The 20,901-nt window shown below is 36.4% G+C and overlaps 1 protein-coding gene across 1 annotated transcript in view; it reads right to left on the bottom strand.

Moving 5' to 3' along the window:
• mycbp2 (MYC binding protein 2) overlaps positions 1 to 20,901 on the bottom strand; it is a 412,376-nt gene that overhangs the window by 22,678 nt on the left and 368,797 nt on the right. The window contains 6 exon segments of the mRNA XM_051926880.1: positions 5,550 to 5,682; positions 8,717 to 8,845; positions 9,082 to 9,183; positions 15,921 to 16,040; positions 16,572 to 16,668; positions 16,868 to 17,151. Coding sequence (XP_051782840.1) covers positions 5,550 to 5,682; positions 8,717 to 8,845; positions 9,082 to 9,183; positions 15,921 to 16,040; positions 16,572 to 16,668; positions 16,868 to 17,151 — 865 coding nt within the window.

The following is a 20,901-nucleotide window of genomic DNA, read 5'->3' as shown; positions in this document are numbered from 1 at the left end:
TCAATCACAGTTGACACCATATCAATTAAAGTAGAAGTATTTACTACTTGCTATCATGTCACACAGTAAGTGATTTAATATGAGGCTATTGGTGCTTTGGTGGTCACAAATGTTGTTTTTGCCATGGAAGTAGTTTTCAGTGCCCAGTATTTCTTGAGTTTCATCTGAAAAACCAAGCTAGTTGCTTCTCCCCATGGTTGGATTGCAATGATTTAGTTTGCCATCTTAGTCAGATTTCATGCTATTGCCTGCCAATTTTTGAGAACACAAGACACCAAAGTGTCTCTCTTCATCATTATCTACTACAGAACTTGTAAACTGAAGAGTTAGTTATGCATTATAGCATTTTCTAATCTTGTGTCTTTTACCTTCAGCTAACTAATTTGCCTGTGTTATTACATAGTAATAATAAATAATAATAATACATTTTATTTATATAGCGCCTTTCCCATGCTCAAGGCACTTACAGAATATAATAAAGAACGGCAGAATATACAGTATATAGCATTGTACAAACCAGATAAATAAATAAAGAAGATTAAGACAGTAAATTCTGAAAAAAAAAACAGACACCATAATTGATGGTCTAGCACACACATACAGGTTACATTGGCATCTTGACAGAGAAGTAAACTGAGAGAAAGGTAATAAAGTCAAGTAGAGCTAAAAGCCTTCCTGAACAGATGAGTTTTGAGTTGTTTTTTAAAAGAATTCATGGAGTCAGCTGACCTGATTAATTTTGGTAGGTCATTCCAGAGTCTGGGCGCTATACAGCTGAAGGCCCTGTCACCCATAGAGTGTAGATTAGTGAGGGGCACAACAAGATTACCAGAATCAGAGGACCTTAGTGGGCGGGCAGGCACATAGTATGCTTTTGTTTTCATACCTGCTAAAATGTATTGTGAGCAGGGGGGCTGAACGCACCCCTAGAAGACACCCACTCTTAAAAACACAGATAGAATACCTTCACATTGCTCCCTTACTTGCGGCTGCTCTGTTGCGTGATATGTTTCTCGCGGGGCGGTACACATACTTAAAAGCCTGAGCAGCACCTGTCCTTTCGGCCGATTGCTTTGTTTCTCTCTCCTCCAGACATCCTCTGCTGCTGTTGCAGGTCCCACTCCCTTTATGCTCCCCTATGATGTTTGCCTTTTCTTTTAAACGAGAACTAAGTGCATACTGAGCTCGTTTTACTTCTGAAAGAGACATGTTTGTTTGAAGTGTTTGAATAAAGTTCCTGTCTCTACAATCTCCTGTGTTTCTGTGCAATTCTGTGAACCAAACGCGACAGTATCCATGCTCTGTTTTGATTTGCTTACTTCCCTTTCATTGACCTCACATAGCTTTTCCATTTGACTTTGTTGGTTTAATAGTTGATGTCAGTACCTTAGTAATGGATAGGTTTATTGCTCCTATGTATGTTCCATTTATATCTTACATTTTTAAATTGATCATTTCGTGTTGAAACTTTCAAGCAGTAATCCATGACTTACTGCTTCACAGTGGTATAAATAATGAGGTGGCACAGAGACCATATTCCCACATTCGTTTATCAACATAATAAAATAAAAACACACAATTCAAATAAGAGAAAAGTGTATTGACCTTCATAAGCCAAAGAATGTCTACAAAAAATAGCTACTTGCCTTAAAATGCCAAAAAATCTACAATTAGGGTAATAATTAAAAAGCTCAAAATCAATTGAAACTATTACCAACTTGCCTGAAACAGGACTCAAGTTTATTTTTCCTCACACACAGTGAGTAGGATGGTAAGAGAGGAAACAATCCCCAAGGATCACTGTTGGAGAAACACAGAAAATGTAGGATTTTGGGGACACCAAGTCTCCAAAACTACCATCAGGTGCCACCTCCATGCAAACAGATTATTTGGAAGACATACTAGAAAAAAGCCTTTCCTATCACTCATTCACAAACGTAAGAGTCTGGAGATTATAAAGTAAGAAAGATGGCTATAATGAAACTGATCCCCAATGTCAAGTATGATGGATATTCTGTGATGTTTTTGGTGCTGATTTTTGTCCAAAGGCCCTGGGAACCTTGTTAGGGTACATGGCATCATTTAGGTCATGAAATACCAGGAGATATTACTTTAAATCTCTTTGCCAAGAAACTAAAACTGGGTCATCTTTGGATATTCCAGCAGGACAATAATCCAAAACATCTGTCTATACCAAAAATGTTTAAAAGAACACAAGATTAAGCTTCTGCCATGGCTGTCTCAGACCTCAGGCCTAAACTCCACTGGAAATCTGTGGTGAGCTGAAGAGGAGAGTACACAAGAGAGGAATGAACCTGGATAACCTGGAGAGATTGTGTAAAGGGGAATGGTTTCAGATTGCTCTATATTGTCCAAACTTATAAAATGTTATAGGGGAAGACTGTTTTATTGGCAAAGACAGACAGTAAAAGTATTAAATACAGAGGTGCCAATAAATGTGAAACATGTAGGTTTGTTAAAAATTATTTTTGTAAAGATTTTTAACTCTGAATAAATTTACCTCAGTTAAAAGTTGTATTTCTTTCATTTTCTTCAATGATTTTTACTCATCTTTACCAGGTGTGCCAATAATTGTGGAGAGAACTGTATATACATAGAATATACAGCAATCAGCCACAACACTAAATACACTGACAGGTGAAGTGACATGGATTCCCTCATTACACAGGCATTTTTGTGATGGCTAGTCAACTGGGTCAGAGCTCCTCTAAAACAGCAGGTTTTGTGGGGTGTTCTCTGTATCAGAGGATAGTGGCATGTAAACATTTGTTCACCCTTGCTTAAAATGTCTTGTACTGTGAATAGTTAAGTGAGCACAAGCTGTGATACTTGCCAAAGGGGTGTTACTAAGTACTGACCATATCAGGTGACCAAACTTTTGCTGCAGGTCCTTTTAAATTTTTTGGTATTACAGTAATCCCTCCTCCATCGCGGGGGTTGCGTTCCAGAGCCACCCGCGAAATAAGAAAATCCACGAAGTAGAAACCATATGTTTATATGGTTATTTTTATATTGTCATGCTTGGGTCACAGATTTGCGCAGAAACACAGGGGTTGTAGAGAGACAGGAACGTTATTCAAACACTGCAAACAAACATTTGTCTCTTTTTCAAAAGTTTAAACTGTGCTCCATGACAAGACAGAGATGACAGTTCCGTCTCACAATTAAAAGAATGCAAACATATCTTCCTCTTCAAAGGAGTTCATAGGGCTGTTTGGCTTAAGTATGCGAAGCACCGCGGCACAAAGCTGTTGAAGGCGGCAGCTCACACCCCCTCCGTCAGGAGCAGAGAAAGAGAGATAGAGAGAGACAGAGTTTGTTTTTCAAAAGAAAATCAATATGTGCCCTTCGAGCTTTTAAGTATGCGAAGCACTGTGCAGCATGTCGTTTCAGGAAGCAGCTGCACAAAAGATAGCAACGTGAAGATAATCTTTCAGCATTTTTAGACGAGCGTCCATATCGTCTAGGTGTGCGAACAGCCCCCTCAATCCCCCTACGTCAGGATAACAGAAAGTCAGCGCAAGAGAGAGAGAAAAGTAAGCTGGGTAGCTTCTCAGCCATCTGCCAATAGCGTCCCTTGTATGAAATCAACTGGGCAAACCAACTGAGGAAGCATGTACCAGAAATTAAAACACCCATTGTCTGCAGAAATCCGCGAACCAGCAAAAAATCCGCGATATATATTTAAATATGCTTACATATAAAATCCGCGATGGAGTGAAGCCGCGAAAGGCGAAGAGCGATATAGCGAGGGATTACTGTATGTACTGATGAATGATGGAAACAAAAATGTAATCTTGCTAAAAATATTAAAGAAATGTGTCATCTTTAACTTTATGCCTTTTGGTGATCAGTTCATCTTCTACTCACTTAACTATTCATAGTATCAGACATTTTACGCAAGGGGGCCCCAACTTTTGCATGCCACTGCACCTACTATAAGAAAATAAAGATCACATTATCATACTAACACAGCCTTTAGGAAGACATATTGAGTGGCACTCACTTTTTGTTATCATATACAAAATTATGCAGAACAGTTCACTTAATTGTGATATATCAGTTACGGGGTTTAGAATAACAGGCCAGTTTTAAATAATAATGGCTACACTTGCGGCTTAACACTAGAACTACCAGAGCCTACAAAAAAACTCGTAAATACGGCCCACATTAAATTCCTTTGCACCTCTCCGTCAGCCTCTTTTGTCTTGTAAATGTGCCGATAAGCCCAAGCAGCCTGCTATAACATGCCCCCAATTGCCTCAGAATGGGCAAGAAGTTCTCCCAGTTCCTGCTTTGATTGATTATCTGGGAGTGAGCTACCCAAAATTGTAAGGGGAAATAATTTGATTTGTATGTAAACACATCGTTAAAACAGAAACTTTTTCATGTTTTAGTAATAAATGACTAAATGTAGACATGAACTATATAATGTGTGAAGGCTGATAGACAAATATCAAATAAACACTTTCACAAAAGGTGCAAGTACAGTACAACAGCTTCGGTGGTGCAGCGGTAAGATCTGCTGACTTGCCGAGGTTGTGAGTTCGAAACCAGCGCCCTGGCAAATTTACCGTTTTGAGTAGTAAGCTGCTCTTATTGTTATTATACAATAAAAACATACATTTGATTCGTGTCCGTAACAACAGGTGTAAATTTATAGTACTTGTAAAAGTTAGCGTTGTTTTCCACTTTTATTCTCTCAGTCACAATCACGATATAACACCCACCCCCTGCCCCAGATCTGACGTGATTACTTTTTATCTGAAACTGGGAATAACTGTAGATGTGAGTGGTGTTTTGAGACAATGGAACTGGAAATTCTCTGATCTGGAGGGATAAAAGCGGACACACAAACGCTGGTGAATCTGCCTTCTTCGTATCTCACCGTCACTTGAAATTTTTTTTATTCAGTTTTTTTGTGCGTTCCTGCTCACGGCTTACTGCATATCGTGGTGGGGGTTGGAGGCTTGGGATGTTAAAGCCCCATAAGCACCCTAATCGCTGGGGAACCCAAGTCTCGGTCTGGATAAGCTGAACGAAGCTACTAGACCAGCAGGAAGAGGTGGTCAGCTGCAGGTAGGGTGACTCCCCTGGTGCAGGGCCTGGATGGGAGAAGCAGGGAAGCCGCCAGCTGAAGAAGGCACTATGGTTTTTTTTTTTTTTTTAAGGGACTGCTTCCAACTAGTATTTTAACCTTGGTTTTAGTTGGAGCGATTTATTGGATTTTAAACACCACATATCACTTGTTTTTAATGGATTATTTATTTATGGACATTTTGATTGCACTGCACTATTTATTTGGACACTGGTTTTGTTGTTTTAATAAAAGCACTGTTTGCACTTTGTACCTTTCCCCTTGCTTTTGGTGTCCTCATTGTCCAGCTCATCCGGTTACATTACTGACAGTGGTGGGTTTCAAGGACTCCCAAAAGGGAAATGGGAGCGTGGAGCACACCCGCATCATCAAATTAATATGAAAATAAAATAAGACTCCAATAACAACTACGTTCTAAAAGAAGACTTACCTGTATGCTCTCTGAACTCCACCATTGCTTTCATGGTTTTTGAATCGGCAAGAGCCATTAACCAAAACAGTTTGGTTCTCCCACAGCCCTCATGAAGGTCCACTTTAATAGCTTCTTCTTCTTCCTTGAAAACCTACATGTTAAACAGAAAAAAGTATCAGGTTTCTTGTCTGCAACCAGCTGAGTAACATTTTAATATTAATAACAAAACTTTCCCTGTAGGATGCGTTCACTGTGGGACACAATTTTCATCTGGGAATGTCTTCTGGAAAACAGTTATATTAGACTGTAGCACTTACATTAAAGGAGCAAAAATACATACTGGTTTTTCAATACAGATAACAAATCCATGTTGTCTAAAGAGTGAAGTGGTGCATCAAGGAGTTCACGCTTGAGTTTCACTTCCTTTTGCGATAAATTTTGGACTGTCAACAAGCTTAAGTTTTATTGCAGAGGTAGTTCTCACTAATGATGAGCAAACTCCACAGTGTTCGCTTCACCTCAAGTTTGGAGAAATCACTGAGGTTTTCACAAATATCGCCAAACTCTGCAAACTGCATTGAAGTCATTGGGGAGTTACTAACTGAACTAGATTTGACTGGATTGTAATTGTGCAATCATCTTTAAAGTATTCCTGAGGGCTAGGGAAAGAAAGAATATCTTTTTTAAAAGTCACGTTTTTCAAGTACATCAACACCTATTTATTTATATAGAAAATGGAAGTACAAATGGAATGTGTAGTGAAACTTAAAGGTTTCTATTTGCAAAAAAAAAAAAAAAAATTATGTTTAGTTAGTGACTGTCTAGAAGCACTTCAGCAGCTAAAAAAGTTTAAACATACCAGGTTGACTGTCTCTTTAACAGCATGGATGGATGTATGACTCCATGAATTCAAGTAATTATTTTAGGTAGATTGAGTTGCTGTCATAATTAATGGTTAATTGGGACACCTGTGGCTGTATACAAGAGCCTACCTGCAGAGCCACTGCCTTCTTGTGGTTAAGACAATGAGGAAATCAAAGGAAATGATTTAAGAACTTAGTGGGAAAATTTTAGATCTTTACAAGTCGAGTTGCCCCTTAGGGGCCATCTCCAAAAGGTTGAATGTATTAGGAGCAACTGTACAATCAATTGTATGAAAATATTAAAAGCTTGGGAGTATATATTGTTCAGGAAGAAGGCACAAATTGACTCTCAGGAATGAACAAAATTTGTTTCAAAAAGGTTCAGCCGAGCCCTCAGATGACATCAAGGAAATGGTACAGGAGTTGGAGACAGCAGGAACAAAAGTGTCATCAATCACTAATAAGTGAAAATATCATCGCCATGATCTGAAAGGTTATCAATCAAGGAAGAAACCATTACTGCAAAACTGAAATAAAAAGCTACAGTAGAATTTGCAGTTTCTCACCAGGACAAAGCCTTTTGGAGGAGTGTTGTTCTTTGGTCAGACAAAATTAAATTTGAATTGTTTGAGCATAATGATCAGTGGAATGCATGGAGGCTGAAGTGTTAATCTCTAAAACACAAGAACGCAATCCCAACTGTGCAGCATAGCATCATGCGGTTGTTGCTGGAATAGGGACTGGTGCACCTCATAAAGTAGATGGCATCACGAAGAAGGAGCACTATCTGGAAATTATGAAGCAACACTTCCAAGACATTACAGCCAAAAAAGTTAATTGCAAATGGGTCTTCCAACAGGACAGTGATCCCAAGCATATTGTCATAGTTGTAATGAAATAGCTTGCAGACAACAATGAGACAGTACTGAAGTGCAATCAGAAAGCACTGACCTGAACCCTATGCAAAATCTGTGAACTGAACTAATGAAACGTGTCTTTGAGCATGGAGGTCCATGCTCTTAACGCTATTACATCAGTTCTGTCAGGAGGAATGGACTAAAATTCTGGCAAAATAAAAATTTCTGGTGAGAAACTTGTGGAAGGCTATACCAATCATTTGCTTCAGGTTAAGTAATTAGGAGGCCACCAAATGATAATGTGATGCCTTGTAAACTTTTGACCAAATGAAAATCTGACATAGTGATTAAAAGATGAAATAAATCTGTTTCTTAATGATTATATTAGAGAAAAACTCTTAGGAAATTAAGTAGGTACACTACTTGACTTAATACAAATTGTTTGGTAATGTGGTATGTGTGAAGTTGGGGAATTTTAAGTTCGAAAGTTTTTCGCCAAAGTGGCCTCAATCATAACTGCATGCATCACTTACTCTTTAAATAAAACTCTCTAGTTTAAAAAAAGCAATGAGATCTATGTTTTTGTATTATACTCTCTAACAATTATGCTGAAATTCTTGGAAACTGCAACTCTAAAGATGCGTCACAGACTGAAACAATACTTATGTTTTTCCATAGCAAATTGAGCATGTGTTATCTTCTGCTTCATTGGGTGGAATCTAGAAACAGGAAAGGGAAGTTGGTAGGTAACAGCAAGGGGCACTGTTCCTGTTGTGTTTTTGTTCTGTGGAGAACACACAGTATTGTGCACGATGACACATTTTTCTGAGTCTGCATTTGGTAAATATGCAGCATTTATACACAAAAAGTTATACTCTTTTTGGTGGTCTAAATGAGAGCCATCAAATGTAACTGATCTTACTGGTGTGCTGTAAACTAACTGTGTTATGCAGCAGTGGAAAAAATGCAGGTAAATGCAAAAGTGTGAATTAGGTTTTAGAGAGAAATATTCTATTTTCCACCCCATAAAACCTTCAGCAACCCAAAAAAGCTCATTACTGAGTTGTGTTTTGCGATTGCAAAATCACATACAAACTAATTTTAGCCTCAGATTTGCAAACCAGTATATAAAGCGAAACTTGGCTGTTTTGTTCATCACCAATTATTACTTACTTCTTTTACTGCCATTCTAGGCATTTTAAGTAGATATTTTTGACACTGGAAGAACAATTTCTGCTGTTCTTTTGCATATAATAACCACAATGCACAGTTATATTGGCATGCATACACTAGAAACTAAAATACAACTCAGTTTTATTTATTTATTATTAGTACTTCTCTCCTTTATGTACAAAAATTATTTGAGAAACGAGTAACTCAGAAGTCTCATCAGAATTATAGAATATATGACTATGTAAAAAGAAGAAATTAGGGATTTTAAAGTGGATTCAATAAACGCACTTACTTGTCTCTGGTGTGTGCGAGTTCGCCTGTGAAGATGCAGGAATCGATCACAGTCTGTACAAAGATTTCCACATGCATTGCACAAGATGATAGCAGCAGTTTCTCCATCATCATGGTTGTCACACATAGGCTGTTAAGAATTCATAATGTGAGAATAACTAAAACCAGGCACACAAATTACTTCTTCACAGATCAAACTTTAGGAGTGTTCAAAATGTATCTTTACAAATGATACAATATATAATCATGCTGTCACATAACAGATTTATTTAAAATAATGTTCTTAAACTGTGGTGAGTGTTAAACATTTACTTGGACTTTTCAGTCGGATCAAGTTCAGAACATGATAATGTTTAAAAATCTCACCATTTGTTTCTGTTGTCCATCTTTACCCATCCATCTTCCTGAGGAAAGTCTGTCAACATGGTCCTGATCCAGAACGCAAAGTGAAGCCAAAGCTAGCCACAACTGAAAAACAGATTCAATAGAAAACTGTTTATTCTCTCTCTAACACACACACATATATATATATATATATATATATATATATATAAATATAAATAAAATTTTTCAATTTTTTTTTTTTTTAACTCAAAACCAAAAAAAAAATGAAAGGTGAACAATTCAGTCCTCTGTTAGTAATTGCTTATTTTCATTTTTAGTGAAAACAATTAACATTTTTTCTTGTATTTTCTTATTTGTTTGCATCCCCTACTGTCACAATAGTACTCCTGATCACAGACTGTAAAAAAAAGCTTGAATTTGACTTAGTTTGCTTAATTCTACTACTATAGCACGGATATAGTGTTGTCACCGATTAAATACACATTACACACTTTTAACAATAACAACATGTATTACAAAATGAATAGATGACTAGTTGTACTTGTTATTTAAAATTATTCTCATTAACACAGGCTATTGCATTTAAAGCACACGGTGCTACAAAGAGACCATTAAAATGTACATCAATAACTGACACTTATTATAAAGTAATAAAATCATATTGGCACCTGCACTTATTGGGATGGATTGCTATAGTACAAAGTGGAGACTTTATTTGTATGAACTGCTGGATAGCTAAGTTAACACCTTCTGCATTTATGCATTGGGTTAGCTCTAGCTAAGGTGGGAAAAGATCCAATCTCAATAAAGAATTCAATTAATTAACTTGTTCATTTTATATTCCAGCCAAAGAAACAAATACAGCTGGCTATTATCAAAGGTCCTCTCTGCATTCTTACCAGACATACTGCTATGCAACTCCACACTCCAATTTCTGCAAAACAACGTGAAACAGCTATCTTACACTAAGTTGTGTTTCATCTGTTAGCAAGTAAATCCAAACAAAATAATATTGTGATTGACAGCTAAAACTTTTCATTTTTGCCAGGCAGATTACTGCTATGATTTGCAAAGATGTGTCCAGCAATGATAAACAACTGTATAAATGTCACAATAGGCAATATACTGTACTTGGCAGAGAGTTCAATGCAGCAGGTTCAATAAGTGGAAGCTGGTTGCAAAGCTAGTACATAAACATTTGCTGAACGTCACAAATTTTATTAGAATCTGTAATATATCATTAGCTATCATTGATGCTTTGGAATATCAATGATATGGGTTGAAGTAGCAACACAAAAGCAACTATAATGAACCGCCTAATGCCTGAGTGACTCATTTTATGTCTCTGGAAATGCTTTTTACGATACTGAAATGTTATGGCTTCAACTTCTCATCAATTCCTTAAGCCTGATCACATTTACAAATATGAAAACCATTGCCTCTCCACTGTTAAACTATGTAACCTTGAACTGATTACCCCCAATCAACAAAAGTTGTTCCTTTAGATATTCAATGCAGCTTTCCCTTACATCCTGCAGATCAGCACCGTTCTAACAAAAATCACTACAGAGATCTAAATATCATAATTAGGCAAAGTCTCCCTTGGGATACCAGTCTCTTTGTGATTACTGAGCTAACTAGGGTGTACCTTCTTCTTCTTATTATTCCAGACAGTTAATTTAGGTAATCCTAAACCTCTACCAATGCCTCCAATGGTTTCATTCTTGTTTTTCACCCTCATAATGACTTCTTTGACTTTCACTGGCACAGCTGTTGTCCTCATGCTGAATACTGTCAACTATAGACTCTAAAAGTAGTCTGTAGGTAGGAGCAAGCCTAGGTATCTTATGCCTATACTAATGAAGCAATGAAACACACCTAAGTAAACACAAACCTCTGTGATGCCAATTGTCCCAAACATTACTGTGCTCTGAAAGGGGAAGACCCTGTATAAAAAGTGTTGTAATTTCTACATGGTGTATCCAAATACCCTTAAATTAAAGTCTGCAATGTGCACTTTAATCACGTCTGATTTGTTTCATTTGTAATTGTAAACTTTGGAGCTGAGGAGTAAATAAAGGAAAAAGGAATTTTAACATTTATGTGTTTTATGTTGAGTTACATAAAATAAAAACACTTTTTACTTTAATAATTGCAGTACTTTTAATGAAAGGCAACTGTTTAGTTAATTGCAGGCTGCAAATCATTGTTCGAACTTCAGTTTGTTTATATGAGGCTGTTTTTATAAGATACTATTTTGAATGGAACTTATCTTTTTGCCTAGTTATTGAACAGGTATCAAATACTGTGAAATTTCCAGTGGTGTAGGTATCAACTACAAAAATGTTTTTTTTTCTCTGTGTTGAAATTAGTGTATGATGGGACTAGTATCATATAAAACTAATTTCCATTTTCATTTCAAGCAATACTGATGTTTAATTGCCTTAGTTTTTGTGGAGTTAGTGAAAGGCTATCTTGGTGTGTATCTGCAAAAGGAGAGAACCTAAAGACTGTTCCCAAACAAAGAAAAAGATCACAGAGATAACATTTTGCCAAAATTATGCATCTTTAACTTTCATTTCTTTTTCTCAGTGTGGGAATAACTTAATTTTTCTACTTATTTAACTTGTGACAATGATATAGAAAGCATGTTAAAATGTACAATGAAAATTATAATTAAAATACAATAAAAGTTTATATATAGCATGGTTGAGAACTGGTCAGTACTGCTACTTCACAATTCCATAGTTTTGGGTTCAAATCCTGGCCTGATCTGTTTTTGTTAACTCTGCATTGGTTTACTGTAAGTTAGTTTGGGCATGTACATAAAGGTGTCTTTTAATGGACTGATGCTCTGTCATGGGGTGTTTCCTGCCTAGGTTTGGAAGATTTGGGTTTACATTTTGGTATAGTCACTGTTCATGTGGTGTTTGCATGTTCTCCCTTTATCCTACTTTTTAATTTGTTGTCTAGTTTTCATACATGTTAAACTTACAGGTACATTAGACCAGTGTTAATGAGTTTGGGTAGATGGACCTGTACTATGTTCATGATGCCAAAGCTTGATGCTGCTAGGAAAGTCTGAGCAAACAATCATGGGTATATTTTGTAGAGAGAGACACATGGACAGAGAGACAGACAGGACTTGTCCCAAGGAGGACATTTAGCTTTTTACAGAAGCTGATTATTATTAAAAAAAAAAAAAAAAACTAAAACCACCACCTTCAAATACACAAAAGAAATGCAAAAGAAGAAGAAACCTTTTGACTTGGATAAAGATAAGAGGCACTGAGTCACACTGAGGCATTATAAAGGTGTATAGCTGAAGATATATAGTAGCCCCAGTATCCTTTCTTGACACACACTATCGATATCTACGTTATCTGTTCACCATGATCACTAGTGAATAAAATGGTTAGTTCTTGAACCTCAATTAATACTCACTTAAATACTAACATTTTTAAATCAAAGAGAATGCAAAAGAAAATAAAACAAATCAGACTTTCCTTCTCACTGTATGAAAATTACAATACAATGTATTTTTGTATAGCCCAAAAATCACACAAGAAGTGCTGTAATGGGCTTTAACAGGCCCTGCCTTTTGACAGCCCCCCAAGCCTGGACTCTCTAAAAAGACAAAGAAAAACTCCCAAAAAACCCTTGTGGGGGTGGGGGGTTGTTAGGAATGGAAGAAACCTTGGGAAAAGCAATTCAAAGAGAGACCCCTTTCCAGATAGGTTGGGTGTAAAAGAAAAGAAAAAAAAAAAAGAAAAAAAAAAAAGGGGGGTAAAGACAATACAATACACAGAACACAAATAATCCTCAATATAATGCAATAGTGCAATAGAAATATTACACATACAGAGCAGACTTCAACAGTAGATGATATTACATAATACGATTTGGATTAAATAAAAAATTAAACAAGAAAACTATGTGTAATCAACAAAATATAATAACACACTCCCCTGGAGCTGTGAGCATAAATGATGCTATGATGAGAAACTTCAACAAGATAATCATAGGTGATGGAAGATGTTTTTGCTATTACTTTCCCAAGCTGCAGGACATTCTGCCCTCACTGGTGGCTAAATTGTTTTGATTGGTTGGGCAGACATGACCTTCTGCCTCATTTTCTGTCAACATTTTAGATCTAATGTTCTTGTCTTTAGTTTGTGTCTTGGTTGTGCACCCACAAGCCTGAAATGGATCAAGTGGGTACAGCAACGGGTGTATGAATGAAAAAAAAAATTGAAATATTTTACCTGGCAAAAAGTGAAAAGAAGAAAGTGATTTTCCATTATTTAAACCTATATATTACTTCACCAAATGACCTATTAAAAACTCATCCGTGCTCCTCACAAAGTACCAAATAACAGCAGGTTTATGCCACTATTGAATCAATTCATCTAATCTTGAACGGTTGTTGTGATCCAATTACTCCCAATTGGACTGTTAGGTATTGACACACTGATCCCAAAAAGGTTCATCCTTTCTTTGTATACATACCACAAACTTTGGTGTAAATTCGTAAAAATTGGTAAAATATGCAATTTACTAACATTTACTGCAACTAGCTATTATAGCTATACAGCTATACTGTGATGAGGATTAGATTTTCTAAATACAAAGCAAATTTATTTCCAAAAGGAAATTTGTCCTAAAATATTTCAAATATATTACACTGTGCAAAAATCTTAACTACTTTTGAAAAATGCTGTAAAGCAGAAATTGCTTAAAGAATGCCATAATTAAGTTTTATTTATCAATAAACTTCCATGCAGTTTCTGATAGTACGTGTGTGGTCATTTGCACTAAGCCTACTGGAGAACCTGCCACACAGTTCCACTGCAGACTTTGGTGGTCTTACTTACTCATATCTGCAAGTAATCCCAGACTGGTGAGATTATTAAGATCATAAAGTGAGGGACATACCATTTGTTGCAGGAGCCATACCATCTTCTTTATCCCTTTTTGATGCAGATTAATTTTTGAATGAGAAATTGCTTATACTTCTCAGCAATGAGAAGGGCATCAATTTTCCTCAAATCACCAACTCAGTTTGTGGAAATGCATCCCCAAACCTTAAAGGAATCTCCACTGTGCTTCAATGTTGCCAGTAGATATTGCACCATTCTTCAGCTACTCCCCGGACAAACTGGCTTCTGTTCAAGCAAAAAATTTCAGGAGAGTGTAGGCGAGTTTTTTGGCTTTATTTAAATCTTGGAGGAATGGCTTTTGTAACTCTTCCATTAAGACCACTTCTGATAAGACTTCTCTGGACTGTAGATGGGGGTACCTGGGTTAAAGTGGTTTCTGCCAGTTCTGAGTGGACAGCAGTGATGGACATCTTCTGATTTTGAAGAGAGGTATGCTTGATGCATCTGTTGTCTGCTGCAGTTCATTCTTTGGGGCAATCACTGTGTTTCTGGTCCTCAGCCTGACCCGTTTGTTTGTGCTTCTGCAGAAGAACTTGGACATAACAATTAGAAAATCCCGTCTGCCATGAAATTTCTGCCTGGGACAGACTTTGATGATGCTGGATGACCACTACGTGTCTTTTCACTATGCTCATTTTTGCCTTGGTGCAAGATCTGCAGATTAAACTGCAATATCTGCTGCAACTTAACATCTTCAGTATGGTTGTCCCTTGCCCATATTTATTTTCCCTGAACTGCTGTTTCTGTTTCAGTTAATCACTTTGACTGAACCTACACATGTCCTCACTGATCATTGGACCCTGTTTGTTATATTTGCTTAATCAAGCACTGAGCTATACTGCCTATAAAGATCTAATGTTTATTAATTGGAAGGTCACTTATACATGTTAGCTTTTATTCTTTAAAGACATTAAAATATCTTATTGTATTGCTTTACATTTTGCAAAATGAATTTTTGGAACATCAAGAAGACATAAAATAAATGTCTAAGACAAACATTTTTGTAAACTATCTAAATTGCCAAGATCTTTCCACAGTACTGCATCTTGCAAGATCAATATACCAAAAAGAATAAACGCAATATGAACTACTAAATGGGATAAAAAAAATAATAATTCTACTAAAAACATACAGTCGACCCTTGAAATACGACCAGCCTGACATGCGAACAACTTAGTTTACGACCAAAATTTTTGTTTTGAATTACGACCAACGTCTTGCGTTATGACCCGAATGCGGTCATGTGTATCCGCTTGTGCGATTGTAAGCAAACAGCCGAAAACGTTTGTAAGCATCAATCGGAGCCCAGATACATGTGTTTGTGGACGTAATTTTGGTCAGTGCAGTGATTTATATAATTTATTTTGATAATTGCTAAGGAAGGAAGAGAAGGTAACGAAGGTAATGAAAGCGATCACAAGTGAAACGAAGAAGGAAATTGTGTGGAAATATGACAGTGGCGTTCGTGTGACCGATCTCGCTAATATGTACAGCATGTCGAAATCCATCATCTCAACAATTTTACAAAGAAATGATTTGTATAAGGAAGCTCCTTCCAAACAATAACAACCTTCCATTTCACTCTCCTCCTCCTTCCTTCCTGCAAGCCAAAGATGTCAACTTAAATGGTGAGTACAGTATGAAATTGTTGTTTCTGGTAGGCTAGGCACTTTTTATAACTTTTTGGTTAGTACATTAGAAAAATTATTGGTGTTTTTGGTAAATTATGCACATTATACAACCCTTTTTTATTAAAAAAAGTTAAGTAAGCGTTGCTGTGGGAGGTTCGGAACACATTAAGGGCATTTCCATTATTTCTTATGGGAAAAATAGTCTTGACTTACAACCAACTTGAGTTACAACCAGCCCTCACGAACGAATTGAGTTCGTAAGACAAGGGTCCTTCGCAAAATCCCTTACCCTAGTGGTTGCGATGCATCTCACTGGTGATCGATGTTCCTCCTCCATTTTAGTTAAAGCAATGATGGTCTCTGCTATAGCATTCTTTGTTACTCTTGACCAGGCCTCAGACAAATGACCCTTATATAGAAGTAAAAAAAAAAAAGTTGAGATTAATTTACAAAATAAATATTAATTATACACATTTGTACTAAAAATAATAAAAAATATATTAAGTAATACATGGCAAACAAAGGGGAAATACATTTAAGCAGCAGTACATCTTACTAAAACAAGAATTCAAGTCTGATGTATTCCATCTCTTGTGCCATGACGGCAAAGAAAATATGCAGCTGTCTTTAAAGAGATTAATGTATAACATATGCAGCTGTCTTTTATGAGACTACAGAACATGTGTATTAATTAGACTGCTAATAGCTTCCAAAGTAATCAAACAACTGATTAGTATTTTCCAACAATATATTTGTAGCTTGTGTAAGGGCCCCTACTCAACCCACTCCAACCTTCAAGAGGATGAAAATTCAGTACTAGGAGCTTGTAACAAGCTATTCTGCTACATTTTCAAAAAGATTGTTCTATGGTCTTTCAAGAAGATTAATAAACAATAATAATAAGCATTCAATCAGATAGATTAAACAAATTTATTCTTACAGCTGCCATGTCCTTGACAAGTTTGATGATAATCTCTGCAATTTGTGTGGGAGTAGACCCTTTCATCCACCAGTGACTTTCTCCTCGCCTGATATAACTGGTTTGAAAAAACAAAAAGGTATATATTAAAACTTACCAAGGAAAACTATTCTAAATTCTGCATGTGACTGCTTCATTTCTCAAATTAAAAAAATGCAAGATTAGTACAATTTTGTGCAAGCTAAAGTAAAGAGACATTATCATTTACTTAAAGATGATCATAAATAAAATTAAAAAATCTTTTACCAAATATTTACCTTGAATTAAATATCATTGGAAGTGTCACTGTGGTGACTCCTTTGCCTGCTGCTGTCCCAGTAGTCCCTGCAATAGTAGTACCTTTGGCTTTGAGCTGAACTGTGAGTGCTTTGGCAATACATCCTAGAAACATGTCAAGAATTCCCAGCTTATTCCAGTCTCCTTTCTCTGTGGAATGAATTATATCACTAATATCTGCAGGAGGAAGGACTTTTACTCCAATGATGCTAGCTAGCCGAGCTGGAGTCACCTCTGGAAGGACACGTCTGAGTAGAGAAGTCACCTGCAGTGGACAATCAAGACTATTGTCAAGTTTTATTTTATATATATATATATATATATATATATATATATATATATATATATATATATACACACACATACATACATACATACATACATACACACACACAAACACACACAAAACAATCATTTTATTTTATACTTTCCCTTCGGTTTGTAGCACTGATAGAAGTTACCAAGTAATCAATGATGCAAGACTTTAGGATGCCCTCTTGCCTTTAAACCTTTAACTTTGAAGCAAATGCGTAACATATAAGAAACTATCTTTAGATGGAAGGTAAAATATGGAAGCTTTTCTAATAGATCTTTTTGTAATTTTCATATCAAACAAGTACAATTTTGATGAGATGGATTAATTCAGTCCAATAAAGCTTGCCAATTCCTATTCATCTAACCTTTGCAAAAATATTATCCTGTTGAGTTCGAATGGTCCCAAAGTACTACCCTCTACAAACAAACTTGGCAACTCAATATTGATGGTTCTCAGAGTAAAAAGGACATTCATATTTGTTTGTAATGTACCCTTCATATGTGCCCTCATGTTCTTATTGTATGAAGAACTTTTCAAGAACAGCTGAAATCCACCGTATTAATTGCTTTCATGATTTTTTAAACACTTCAGTCATTTCTCTTCTTAACCTTGGTTTGAATATTCTGAATAATAATTGATTATGCAGAACTGGAGTGAGAGTACTTTGGCCACTCTGAACATTTTCTAGAGCTGCTAAACATTTTATTGTAAAACTGTAACTAGATCTCCACACAGTCTCCTAGATGAGGCAAAGATTACACTTTATAGAGTGTAATGGTGTGTACTCAGCACATCTGATATGTAGCCTAACATCATACTAGGCTTCTGAATATGAGTTCTGAACACAGCAATGTGTCCTCTAAATATAACATTTTACTTATTACATGTAACACTTGAAATTTCATCTGCCACATATCTGCCAAAGTCTTAATTTTGCCCAGGTGTATCCACCATAATGATTTTACTGACCCTAGTGTATTCACTAGACATCTAGTTTTGAGTCACTGGAAAACATTACCAGCTCAATTGTTGTATTTTTATCTAGATAATTTATATACATTTTAAAAAAGGTGTCTCCTCAGCACTGATCCCTAAGGGGCACCATTTTAAACATCACTTAATTTAGAAAAACATCCTGATCTTTGCTCTCTGTGTTTCAGCCAATTCTGAACCCATGCATGTAGAGTACCTTGAGCTTCCACTGGCTTTAGTTTAATCACCGGCTTCTTATGTGGTAACTTATCAAAATCGTTTTGAATTTCAAGATAAAGGATATCATATATGATCCTCTAATGAAATTTATTTGTTGCTTTCTCATACAAGTTCAATTAATTTGGTGAACACTATCTTTCCAATGAAAACCATGTTGGCTGTTCAGCAACATTCCAGTACTTGCTTGCCACATGTTGCTCAACATTTTCTTCATTAGATACTTTCATTAATTTATTAATGATACACATAAAGACCTCTTGCCTATAGTTACTAAAATTGGAATAATCATCTTTTTTTTATACAATGCTTTCAAAAATTACACATTAACTATAGTTAATGTATGTAATACTAATTTTCCTAATCACTTTAGAATAAATGTTATCTAGTTCAGGGGTCTGACTTATAAAACTTTGTGTGGATTCCAGTGTGAAAATACATGAATGTCAAAAAACAATCAAGATGTCAAAGAACTTCACTGGCTAGTAGATCAGAACTGCCTCCATCCTGATGCATCGAAACTTCACCACTGACATTCAAGAATATCTGCTGGCTGTGTTCTGCGGCGCCTCTCCTGTGTGGTCTGGGAGTCAGGGAAAGGAGTAAGGTATCAGCAACTGAGCAGGTAGCCACTGTCACCTGGTTTATGTAATGGTATGATTGCTTTGGCAATGTATAGTACAGGTCTTATGAAAAATGGAGGACTCAGTCAGTTACCTTACCAACAAGCCATCCAACATGTACAGTACCATCACATCTGTTAAAGCTCTTTTGCCTCAAAATAAACGAATCATAGGTTGGCCCAAGTCACCCAGCCATGACCTTTGTCTGTCTTATCTTAGCATCACAGAGAGCTCGTGTGTTAATGGGAAGTAATTGCTTATGGTTAACAAAAGCAGCTTCATTCTTGCTTGATGCTCTTATTGCAGCCATGTGTGCAGTAAATTGCTCCTTTTAGGAAAACAGGAAACTGCTCAAATTGCCTTTTTATGTTGACAAAAACATGTTATTTTTTATGTATTTATACCCACACCATATGAAAACTGGATGTAATGCCTTGTCAGTCAGTTAATGGGTTCCAGCATAGCAGGCACAACAGAGCAAGCTTGACTGAGATATTCCTGACTTGTCAGGCCAGTTCCCTGAGAAGTGACAAAAGGTAGGCTATAGAAACTGTTTTTTGTCAGTTTAATCAACTACTTCATTGACCCTCTTAAAAGGGAACTAAAATATATAGTCTATATGTCAAACTTTTGAGGTGTAATGTGTCATATCAACGGATATTCTAATTACTGCTTGGTAAAATGAATTATTATACGACTTTTAATCACAATCTGCACCGTAAAAGATGCTCACTTTCCTTTTTCTCTAAATTAAAATGCTGAATGGTGTTCACAAAAAATGGGATTTTATATTTTCCATTTAACATTTTTGCTCTGTTTCCATTTAAAATGTTTCCTGAGTAATTTTTTTAAATTAAACCCACAAAGCAGAACATGTTAAACAAAGTTAGTTTCATTAACACTAGAATTACCAGAACCTACGGAAAAACTCGTAGATTCGTCCCACCTTAAAACGCTTCCCACTTCTCCATCAGCGTCTTTTGTCCTTTAAATGTGTTGATAAGCAGCAAACAGCAAGCAGTCTGCTATCACATCCACCCACCGGCACACAGTTTTCTCAGCTCAAGTCTGCTTACCTACTTATCAGTTGCTTAGAGCTGTATAGAGTGAGAAGTCATGCAAAATGATACCTTTTATAAATACTCTATCGTTATTTGGAACACTTGCATTTCATGTGTGTTCCGTGTCTACAACGATCTATGCACAGCAAACACATCGTTAAAACCGAAACGTTTTTCATGTTTTAGTAATAATTTACAAAAATTTCAGCAGTTCTTAGCATTGCACCACGCAAGCAGTCGCATCAAGCCCTTACCGCAACCTGCTTTCTTTTTTCTTCAGTTATATTCTTGAATAAAAGCGCACTTGTTCTGTTATACTTGTACTTGTGAAAGTGTTTATTTGATATTTGGACTTCAGGCTTCACACCAGTCATTCTCAGTCACACACACTACTCACATCCACGTCCACAGTTTTCCCAGTCTCGTTCGCACACAACTGCTGACTCGGTTTTATATACAATCATCAGATTCAAATGTTAACAGTTCCCACACACAACTGCTGACTCCCAATCAAGAGCTTCTGGGTTCGATGCTGGCAGCTTCTCAAGTTTGCTGTTTTGAGTAGAGAGCTGCTATTATTGTTAATATTATACAATAAAAACATACATTTGATTTACGTCTGTAACAACTGCTGTAAATTTATAGTGCTTGTCAAAGTTAGCGTTCACGCTCGCCCCGATCTGACACTGCAGTTTTCAAATAAAGACGCGCTATAACAGAGGTGAACTCAGATAGGAGAAAACAGAAGCCATCCCCGCAAGAATCGTCCCCTCACATATAAGAACAATGCAGCTGCACTAGGCGTA

This window comes from Erpetoichthys calabaricus, chromosome 4 (genome assembly GCF_900747795.2).
Source record: "Erpetoichthys calabaricus chromosome 4, fErpCal1.3, whole genome shotgun sequence".
NCBI classification, from domain to species: domain Eukaryota; kingdom Metazoa; phylum Chordata; class Cladistia; order Polypteriformes; family Polypteridae; genus Erpetoichthys; species Erpetoichthys calabaricus.
Note: the sequence above shows the minus strand (reverse complement) of the source record. Positions and strands in the feature narration are given on the sequence as shown.